We start from the raw sequence: 10,997 nt of genomic DNA on the forward strand, positions 1-10,997 counted from the left end.
CCAAAGCTGGTTTTTTTGTTTGTTTGTTTTTTTTTTAAGACAGAGCCTCGTTCTGTTGCCCAGGCTGGAGTGCAGTGGCGTGATCGTGGCTCACTGCAGCCTCAGGTTCCCAGGTTCAAACAATTCTCCTGCCTCAGCCTCCTGAGTAGCTGTGCCACCCAGCTAATTTTTGTATTTTTAGTAGAGATGGGTTTTCACCATGTTGGTCAGGCTGATCTCAAACTCCTGACCTCAAGTGATCCACCTGCCTTGGCCTCCCAGAGTGCTGGCATTACAGGCGTGAGCCACTGTGCCCGACCTCAAAGCTGTTTTTGGAGGGGGCTCCATGCAGGGAGGTATCGACGTGGACCCAAACTCACAACACTCCAAAGTGAGACTGACAGACAATGCCAAGTCACGAAGAGGAGGAACTGAGACTAGAAGGAGCTGGAGAGGAGCAGCTGACCCTGCCTTGGCTTTTGGTTCATGGACCAAATGCCTCAATGAGGAATGAGTAAAAGCATTCACTTCTCCGTTCTTGGGGTCTCCACTCAGAGTCCCAGGACTGGTGGGCTGCCAGCCATTCCTCTCGTGCTCCCTGAGATGGCCAGGCTCTTTTCCTGCCATCTGATATTCTGCCATTTTCCCAGCATCTTTCTCCAACTAAGCACACAGATGGCAAATCACAAAAATGGCCAGGTGAGATGGGGTGCTCACACATGCCTTCAGGATACACAGAGAACAGATCTCTGAAATATATCTGCAAAAGGATCTAGAAGAAAGTCTCAGTAAACTGTGCTACGTTCGATGTTGAATGCGGGAGGACGTGGTCTCTGTGAATCAGGAGCTAAAATGAAAAGGCAACAGTGAGATCAAAAGGGAACCAGATAAGACAAAAGGGGAAAAGGATCAAATACAGAAAACTTACAAAGAGATAGAAAATGTGGTGGAAGATTGAATCAGAGGTGTGAAAAACAAACTGAAATTCTCGGACAGAGTATTCGGACAGAGTAGACCGTGGGGATGCTGGGGGTGAGGCGGGCTGCTCTAGGGCTGGTTTGCCCTGGAGAAGAACTGACTGGAGCTTGTCAGGAAACATTTCTCTTTCTGTCCCTTCACTGGACAACAAATGGCATCTGTCCAGGGCCTGGACCAGGATCGGATAGAGAACATCAGACACTCTGCCATCAGGGAGGGGACACTGTCAACTGGCACTCTCTGGGGCAGGCAGGGAGGACCAGTGATCCACCAGGAAAGCCCATTACAGCTATAAATGTGAGGTCACTCCCAGGATCAGACCTGCTAGTCACGCTGCGCCCACACTTCTGATGTGGTCAGTTTTGTCTTCTGCAACCAAGATAAGAAATTGCCTCTAGAGAGGTGGTATCCGCCCCTGCCCTGCTGCCTGGCCTTATCCCTGTGAGTAGGGAGTTGCTGGCCGACACTTCAACCAAGGCGCTCCTGTGCTGGGGGGTCACAACCTGCCCTGGCCCCTCCCACTTGCTGCTTGGGTTCTAGCCAATTGGACACACCAGCAGGAGGCTGGAAGGGAGGGGAGAAAGAAGCCGAGGTCTTTCTCATTCCACATCCCTGCAGGAGCTCCTGCCCCATGGCACAGCTCCTGCCAGACGACACCTCACCCAGCTCAGCTCTGAGGACGGCTCCCTCCCTTCGGCCCCAGGGAAGAAACTGGCTTTCCATTGGGCACCTCCCTCTCAGCTGCCCCCCGACTCCGGAAATTGTCACTTCCTTAAAGCTCTTCATGTGAACCATCGGAGTCAAATCTCGGTTTTTGTTTTGTGTTTTTTTTTTTTTTTTTTTTTGAGGCAAGGTTTCACTGTCACTCAGGCTGGAGTGCAGTGGTGCAATCTGGGCTCAGGTGATCTTCCCACCTCAGCCTCCCAAGTAGCTGGGACTACAGGTGGGCCCCACCCTGTCCAACTAATTTTTGTATTTTTTGTAGAGATGGGGTTTTGCCCTGTTGCCCAGGCTGGTCTTGAACTCCTGGCCTCAAGTGATCCGCCTACCGCGGCCTTCCAACATGCTGGGATTATAGGCATGAGCCACCATGCCCGGCCTCAAATCCCATTTCTAATGGGCCCGTCACTGATGCTTCCTCCCCACTTACCCCCCACAACTGAGGGTTGGGGCTGCTCAGCCTCCCCCTACCACTCTCCCGACTAGGCTAAGGGCTCTTCCTAAGGCACCAATGGGGTCTGGATATTGAGGCTTCTCTGATCACCCCTAGGGCACCTCACCCATGCAGAGCCCTATCTCCCACCACCCTTGCAGGTCGTGACTGTCAGGGGAGGCCCTCTTGCTTGTTTGGCAGGGAAGGCAGGCTCCCAGACCACTTGCTGTAGGCCTGGTGATACCGCCCCACCTCGCCAGGGCCCACACCACCTCCGTGGCAGGTGCACCACCTCTGCCCCATGGGCGCTGCCTCTCAACGTGATGTCCTCAGATGAGCTTGACAGACTGGGCCTTTCCTCCAGGCGTGTGTGGGGGCCCAAGGTAGGCTTCCCAGCGCTGCTGGGCCAGGGTTTCCACATGTCAATAGCTGCGACACCAGGGACCAGGCATGCCCGGCAACTCCTCCCCGTGGGCCCCCTGACTCCCCCAGTGGCTGCGCTGCTGGAAAGGCAATGAGGCCCTCCAGCCCCCGAAACTCTCTTTGCGTCTGCTGTGCTCTGGCCTGCCCAGCCCCGTGGCGTTTCCCAGGAACTCTTCTACAATTGGTCTTAGCTAAAAGGCCAAGAGGCGATCAAGATGAGTCTTTCCGCACTGCAGAGATGGCCGTTTTGAGAGGACCGGGACTCCAGCGAGCCCCGCCTGGGTGCTGTTTCTCTAAGCTGGCCCTGGCTGTTGTCACCTCAGGTGGGAAAGAAGCCACAAGTGCTCCAGGCAGCTTGGGTATTAGAGGCTCCCCGAGAGGAAGGAGGCCAGGACAGAGGCCCAAGGCTGGAAGCTCTCAGGTAACAGCACCTGGGCATCTCTGGAGGTGTCAAAACACTTCCCGTTAGTTATTGAATATTTGTCAATCCTTCTGGGCTTTCCTGAGGAAATCCCTGGCTGGGACAACATATTCCAGTTGCTGCTGAGGAAGCAGTTGCAGGACTTCAGGTCTGGATGTAAAAGGGGAGGACTGACTGTATGGCTGTATCCTAAAGCGACAGGCGGAGGGGCTGGCCTTGACAGCGGAGGGCCGTGCTTTTTGTTTACAGGCAAATACGCAGGACAAGAGCACTTAGGAGGACGGCATGTGTAGCTTGGGCCTGAGAGGCCTTACTGGCCCAGAATACTGGCAGCCCAGGCACTGTCCACAGGGAAAACCCTTGAGCTTCTAGTGGGGGTTCCCTAGATCCCAGAATTCACCATCCCTTCTGCCTCTGGGCCTTGAGAAGATGTGCCTGCCTTGCCACCAGCAAAGCTGGCAGTGTCAACTTCTGCCACCCCCTGCTCCCTCCCTGGTCTGTAAGGGGTCTGCAGACAGCACAAGGAGCTGGGGCACTCACTGGCGAGGCTCGGGTGCTGGAGCCCTCAGCGTCAGTGATGCGGGCCCATGATCTTCCAGCCACGCAGGTGGGAGTGGGACAGAGGAAGGTAGCCATGCTCTGGGTGGCTTCCACAGGTGTCCCCAAGGAAGGGGGACTGGAAATGTCCTCTGGGGCACCTGTGGAAGTTGAGAGAACTTTTGAGGGAAGTCGTAGAAGCTGGAACATGTCTTTTCTTTCTGTTGCGTGTGTGTGTGTGTGTGTGTGTGTGACAGTCTCACTCTGTTGCCTAGGTTGGAGTGTACAGGGGTGATCACAGCTCACTGCAGCCTTGACCTCTGGGGCACAAGCAATCCTCCTACCTCAGCCTTCCCCCGAGTAGCTGGGACTAGAGGTGGGCACCACCATGCCCAGCTATTTTTTTATTTTTTTGTAAAGATGGGGGTCTTGCTAAGTTGCCCTGACTGGTCTCAAACTCCTGGGCTCAAGTGATCTGTCTGCCTCGGCTTCTCAAACTGTTGGGATTACAGGTGTGGCCACCGTGCCCAGCCAGGAACATGTCTAAAAGGGGATTTCTCACCTGGGCAATGTCACTGTGTTGGCTACTCACACACTTGAGAGGTTGCTGCTGGAGGGCTACCTGGAATAAAGGTCCCAGGGCTCAAACACCCACAGAAAGACCAGGTGCCACTGGCTACCTCCCCAGTGACAGTTTTCCTCTGGAACTCCTCTCGGTGCCTGTGGACCCATGAGCACAGGGCAACACTGCTCCCAATTCCCCTGAGCAGAGTGCCCCCGATCCACTGATGTTACTGGCCCAAGAGGGTATGTCCCAACCTTCCCCTAACAGGGGACAGATGACGGGGAAGGCTGCACAGGGCTGTCATCCAACCAAGCACGTAGTGAGAGTACCTCGGAATTATTTCAAAGTTTCCTGCTGGTTTTAGGAGAAGAGATTCTAATCTAAATTATATTCATGAATTCTAAATTATATTCATAATTCCACCCTCATAGCTCCATGGGGCATAGGAAATGTAATTGTTAGTGGCTTCAAGTGAAAAGAAAACCCACAACCCTCCCACAAAGCGCAGCACACTACAGATATGAAATTTGATAACGCCTTTGCCTTCTCTCCAAGGTCTCGGCTCCCAGCTGACCATGGCATTCATTATGAGGCACAAACTACCCATCCTAGGCTTTGTGAGCAAGTCTAGAAAACAGAGTTGCTGAGATTTGTAAGGTGACCTGGCCAATTCTGCAAGATACGCAGAAGCCTTCTAAATCTCCCCCAAACAGAGAGGGAGTTAGCAGCTATTTCTTCCACTAACAGCCGAAGATGGAGTAGAATTTACAGGACCCTAAGTCAGCTGAATTCAAAATTAATTTTTTTTTGAGACGGAGTCTCACTCTGTTGCCCAGGATTGGGGTGCAGTCTGTGATCTTGGCTCACTGCAACCTCTGCCTCCTGGGTTCAAGCAATTCTCCTGCCTCAGCCTCCCGAATAGCTGGGATTACAGGCACCTGCCACCACGCCCGGCAATTTTAGTAGAGATGGGGTTTCACCATATTGGCCAGGCTGGTCTTGAACTCCTGACCTCAGATGATCCACCCACTTTGGCCTCCCAAAGTGCTGGGATTACAGGTGTGAGCCACCACGCCTGGCCGTTATTAATTTAATTCATAACATCTGACTTTCTAGCAGTCAGGTGTTTGAGCAGAGCTTCCTGACCTGGCTGAGCTGGTCAGAATCACTTGGGACGAAACTTACACAGCCAGTCCTATCAGATTCGGTAGATCAGAGGGTGGAGGAGGCAGGAATCTGTATTTTTAGCAAGCCCTCCAGGGGATTCTGACACAGATAAATCCAGAATTGGGAATCTGCCTGTCAGATCTATTTGGAGGCAATGCCTTTTCTTCACATTCTCCCTCTTTCTCAGCCTAAGTCCTAAAAAATACAGGCAACAAGTAAATAAAGACAGTTTTCAAGATATTCATGGAATGACTTTTTTTTTTTTTTTACATTTTTTTAACTAGTTAGGACAAAAACATTACAATGATTGACTTCTTTCATTTAGTTACATAAATAAAATTTTTATAAATATCTCTTTATAAACAATATAAATAGCTTTACAACATAAATACATTTATGCATGACATGAATTTACAAACAGCAATGTTTTACAGCTGGTTCTGTCAGTCTCTTAAAAACTGTCCCTTGTCATCAAGTCGGTGTAGGTGTGTGTGTTTCACGTATATAATATATATATAATATATAACTTTTTATTTTTCATTTAAAAAAACAATAAAATCACAACCCCCTCCCCAAATAATAATAAAACAGCTGGTGTTGTGTATTCCCAGTACCAGGAAAAAAAGAGAAAGAAAGAAAGAAATGTAAAAGCCACATTGCGTTGGAGGTGTTTCCAGATGCTGGAGGCTGATGACCAAAGATGACCTCAGCACAACGGAGCCAGTTCCCAATCCTGAAACACAGAGCGAACACGGGACACTCAGTTCTGGCCCCTTAGCTGAGAAATCCTAGCAGGCAGGGTGGTTGTAGAACCTTTCCTCCCCTTCCCCCAGCAGCTTGAGGGATGTCTCCCCACCTCCACCACCCCCCTCCCACCAGGCCTTCCTGCAGAGGGGAGGGGCCTCCCACTGCGCACTCCCCAGGCCCCTTCTGCTTTGCTGCCCCAGTACAGGTGGAACCAGCGTGTCTGCAGCCCTCCTTCTTCCCCCAGTCTAACCACAGGCCTTGCCCTTGGCATTCAGGGAGGCACAGTGAGAGGAAGAGAATGGAAAATCTCCCATCCCTTTTTTGCTACAATGCAAACCCTCAGTCAGTGCTCGCCCGGGATTCGTGTGTCTGAGTGACCATGGATGGAAGCAGAAGAGAGACGTCTCAGGATCAGGAATCCTGGGTTCAAATCTCTACTCTGACGTTGACTCCCTGGATGACCCTGGATAGCTGGGAGCGTTCACCCATAAAATAGGATAATAGCCACCTCCCAGGGCTGGTTTTCAGATTCAACAGGGAGCCTCGGATTGGGCATCGGCAGTGTCTGGGTCACAGCCGCCACCCAGTAAACAGCACCTCCTTCCCTAGCTGGTTGTGCAGAGGAAAGGGTCTGGGTCCGGGTCTCCTTTAGGAGCAGAGGAAATGGTGTCTCACACCAGCTTTGGGGAAATGCATGGGCTCTGGGTTGAGCGTTGTCAGGGTAAACTCCCTGCTAATGGGTGTGTGGGTGCCCCAGGGCCCAAGGAAGGTGGCCTTCTGGGGCATTCGGTGCCCTCCCAAAGGACAGCATGCACAGAGGGGACCTGGGCCAGAATGGCTTGATGAACCCTCCCCCACTCCCTTCTCTGGCTCTGCCGTGAGTTTACACAGATGACAGCTGTCTGTGATGTTGCTGGGCCCCAGGGGCAAAGTGTTCATTCAGGTTTCACCCACACCCAGTCTCTGTCATTAGCATTTTACAATCAACACCTAGAACCATCAGCCACCATCATTACGGTGGCTTAGAGCCCAGGTCACCCCCTGCGTGGAGAAACGGCCACAACCTCAAAGACTTTTCATTAATGTGAAAAATCTAAGCTGTCTTTCTCTTTACGCCCAGTGATATATCCTGGGCATCGTCACCAGGAGCCTGCAGGAATGATGTTCTGCTCTCTCACTGGGAATGGGGGGCAGTGAGGGTGGGGTTTTTATTTTTCATTTAAAAAAATCCAAATAATAAATCCACACCGCCCTTCCCAAATAATAATAAAACAGCTGGTGTTGGGTGTAAGCTGGTGTTGAGGGTGTTGACGGTAAGTGTTCATCTATGCTAAGAGAGCTGGTAGGAGATTATTGAACCCCCCTGATCAAAGGGGTCGAGAATTCTTAGCAATGTGGATTCCTACTACACAGCATCTTTCACCACCCGTTTGGCCATCACTTGGTGATCACAGACAGCCAGGCCCAAGAACAAGGCCCCTGTGGGGATGCACATTCCAGGTGCAAACCAATGGAAGAGTCACTAACATTTGTTCAGATTCTAAAGTTTGAACTTGATGCTTAAATCAAACTGAAAATTTGAGGCCTCAGACTCCATCTCTTTGTTGTTTAGACAGGAGAGAAGAGAGCAAAGGCATTCCAAGGGTAGCTACTGAAGGCTGGTCCCCAAGTGTCAGAATCGTTCTTCTCCCTGGGCAGGGGAGAGCCAAGATCACAGACTACTACAGCCTTTGCAGAACTGGGGAGAAGCCCACAGCCAAGTGAGGTCTGGCTGCAAAGAGAGGAAGGGCACTGGTTAAAACCTCCAGCAGGTGGGAGTGCCCATGGGCTAGGGTGTGCTGGTTTCTCTGGTCATTGACAAATATTTCTAAGAGTGTGTTGGGGTACAGTGGGTCCTAGAGTGCCTTAGGCCAGCACTTTGCCCTTAAGCTGTTCAATATGGAGAGGTGAATGGGTTCACAAACTGTGAAAAAGTGTTCTGTACTGTAAAAAAGAGACTGTGCTGGACAGGCGCTCTTGTTTCCCTCCGGGGGAAGACCCGACACTGACAAGGGTTTCTGGGGAGGAGACAGCAGCTTGCCCGTGGCCTGGGATGGGACAGTCAAGGTGTGGGACAGGCAGTGGCAGCTGCTGAGCTGGAGGCAAGAAAGCGAGAAAGCCAGGTGAGCCTGATCCTAACGCACATGACTGTCAATGTCAGAGGCTGGGATGTTATTCAGTGGGCACGGGCAGGCGGCAGGAATAGAGAGGAGGGAAAGAGGAGAGGTGAGGCTCTCTGCAGCAGTAAATTACCACCATGCGGCACCTGGCAGGGGGTGGCGGTAGGGCAGAGGTTTCCAGCCCTAGTGCGGGGTGAGACCCCACACCAGAAACGGAGCCCAGAGCACCGGTTGGGTCGGGACAGGGTTGGTGAGGGACTCTGGGACGTGTTGAGTTCGAGGTTGGGGCAAAAAATATTTACTTTAGTGTCTTTCCTATTCCCTGAAATAGTGCCACAAGCACTGAGATTCACCCCTGAAGCTACCGGGCTGCAGCTGCCTCAGGACCCTGGACAGACCAGTTTGCCCACTGCCTGGGTTTAGAGAAGGGACAGGAATCGGAGTGTCCCAGGCAGAAGGGCGCCCTGACAGTGCCAACAGAGGGCTACTTTCACTACAGGGGGCATGGTGGCCAGCAGATGATCGATGTCCCCTGGACTTGTGGGTGTAACCTTCCTTCTCTGCTCCCACAAACCCGTGATCTCCTCTCAATTCCCCCACCAGTTGGCCAATCGGGGCCAACGCTGCTAGTTCAGCTACGGTTCAGGGGTGGGTGAGACACCACCAAGCCTGTTTGTGCTTCTCCAGAAGAAGCCGGGTGGGTTCAACCAGGCTGAGCCGTTTCTGACCTTGCCAAAGTTCCCCGATCACTTTATCCTTCGCTTTCTTTGTCTGTAAAGTGGGATAATAAAGGGGGCGGCTGGCAAACGGCTAGCACAACTTGAGCAAAGCCGGCTCGCGCGCCTCCGAAGGCCGGCTGGGAGGCGGGCGGTCCCGGGCCGGGCTGGGGCTGGGCGCCCGGTGGGCCGTACTCACCGCCGCCAGGGGGCGCCGCACTAACATCCCAGGCCGCTCATGGAGCCGATTCGGTCCAGCTTGAGGCCGAAGCAGCCCTTGGACAAGCCCTTCTTGTTGGCTCCTTTGTATTTGCGCGCGTTGGGGTGCTCTTGCAGAAGGCGGGCCCACGCTGCCCGCGACTTGGTGTCCACGCGCAGGTCCCGGAGCAGTCGCGACCGGTCGCCCTTGAGGTTGGCGCCCCCGCCCCCGGGAGCCTTGTCGCCCTTCTTCTGACCGCCGCCCGCAGCCTGCGGCTCGGCCAGCTCCTCTCCCGGCGGGGTTCGCGGGACCTGTCGGAGGAAAGAGCGGGCAGGTGAAGGGACACGGGGCTGCAGCACGGGAGACTCTGATGCTCCAGCCCCACGCGCCCGCCGGCGCGGGGTGTCCCTCCCAAGCCCAGAGCCGCCCCCACCGATGCCGGCCAGCTTGGCCCCGCATCCACCTGCCACGCGGCCGCCTTCGCCGCTCCCTCCGGAAGCCCCCTGCCCTCCCTTTGCTGCTCGCCGGGCAGGCCACACTGGGGCAGGAGGCTGCGCATGGACCGACGTTCTCCAGAGGCTGGGGAAGTGGACCCCCGAGTCCGCGCTTCGAGGGCTCCCCGGCTGTCGCCCACGCGCATCTCGGAGGAGACAGCCGCCTGCCTTCCCTCTCTCCTGGGTCCTGCGCGCCGCATTCTCCAAGCCCCCAGCCTCCCACGCCTCTCCCAGGCTCGGCGTCCGCACGACAGCACCCACCTTCGGCGGCGCCCCGGGCTTGGCTTCGGAGGGCCGGAGTGAGAGCAGCGTGAGCAGCAGGGCGCAGGCCAGCAGCTGGGAGAGATGCATGGTGCCGCTGGGGTCGAGGGGCGCAGACAGGCGGCAGCAAGGGCGCGCAGGTCGGCGGGCAGACCAGCAGGCGGATGCGGTGTAGGCTGGCTGGGCTGCAGGGCGAGCAGGGTCCCAGTGCTGCGCGGCGCCGGCTGGGTGCGCTCTGAGCCCGTGACTCTGCTCGCGCCTTTATAATCCAACCTGCCGCTGATGTCATCCTCCCGCCCACCGGGCCGCCCGGGCCAATGACACCACGCACGCGGCCGCGCCGAGGGCCGGGAGGGGGCCGCGGGGGCTCCCCTCCCTTATCCCACTCCGAAGGGATCCCGCGGCTCGGCGGGCTCGCTCCGGGCTGCACTTGGAGCGGCAGAGCTGCGCGCACAGGGGAACTCCATTTGCAGCGAGCGCGCGCCCTGGCCTGCCGAGCATCGGTGCGCCTGGTGCCCTGTGCACCCGCTGGGTCCTCACCACACTCACTCTACCTGGAAGGGATACGTAGCCCTCTTTGCAGGTGCAAAGACAGGCTCTGAGGAATGAAGTCACTTGCCCAAAGTCATACAGGCAGAAAGTTGGCGCTACCCGAAATCCACGCAGCCTGCTGGTTGCCAAACTCTTCCCTGGGCACCTGACAGCCGCAGGATGGCATTGCAGCTCCGCCTCTCACCTGCTGGTCAGGGCGGGAGCGCAGATCACAGCGACGTCGTTAAGTTGGGGAGGCAGAGGATGGGGTTGGAGGACTGGGGTGGGAGGCGCAGGGAGAGCAGGATTCGCCTGGGCCGCAGCGGGGGGAGCGCAAGTCTTCCACACTGGAGAGTGCAGGCGTGTCGCCAGCCTGAGTGTTTGAGAGCAAGGCGGGAACGAGGGGACTGCGAGCGCGGAACCAAGATATTCATGCTCATGCGTGTGCTCGACGGCATCGTGTGCTCGCCAGTTATGGCTCTAGGTTCACGTTCAGCCGGTTTCGGCCACACAGAACGTCCCTGGATCTGACTCCGCTGGTGAACTCCCTCTGTGGGAACAATGCGCACCTGACCTTGCCTGCACCCACGCGAGGATCTGCTGCTGGGGGAAGCCCTCTCCAGTATCCTGTGCACTTTCACAGGCTGCGGAGGGAGCTTCCTAGCCA

The 10,997-nt window shown here is 55.2% G+C and overlaps 1 protein-coding gene across 1 annotated transcript; it reads right to left on the reverse strand.

The window, feature by feature from the left end:
• Positions 1-5,452: 5,452 nt before the first annotated feature.
• NPPC (natriuretic peptide C) lies at positions 5,453-10,036 on the reverse strand. The gene is made up of 3 exons (XM_054477504.1): positions 9,800-10,036; positions 9,045-9,355; positions 5,453-5,956 (listed from the first exon to the last, which is right to left on the reverse strand). Exons 1-2 carry the CDS (start codon positions 9,887-9,889, stop codon positions 9,065-9,067), a joined length of 381 nt encoding a protein of 126 aa, XP_054333479.1. The 5' UTR covers positions 9,890-10,036; the 3' UTR covers positions 5,453-5,956; positions 9,045-9,064.
• Positions 10,037-10,997: the final 961 nt, after the last annotated feature.

This window comes from Pongo pygmaeus, chromosome 11 (genome assembly GCF_028885625.2).
Source record: "Pongo pygmaeus isolate AG05252 chromosome 11, NHGRI_mPonPyg2-v2.0_pri, whole genome shotgun sequence".
Classification (NCBI taxonomy): Eukaryota; Metazoa; Chordata; class Mammalia; order Primates; family Hominidae; genus Pongo; species Pongo pygmaeus.

Bases quoted from the DNA above. Each gene is read 5' to 3' on its own strand.
- NPPC (XM_054477504.1), bottom strand. From the start codon at position 9,889: ATGCATCTCTCCCAGCTGCTGGCCTGCGCCCTGCTGCTCACGCTGCTC. The intron at 9,356-9,799 runs GTGGGTGCTGTC...TTCCTCCGACAG, and splicing joins AGCCCGGGGCGCCGCCGAAG to GTCCCGCGAACCCCGCCGGG.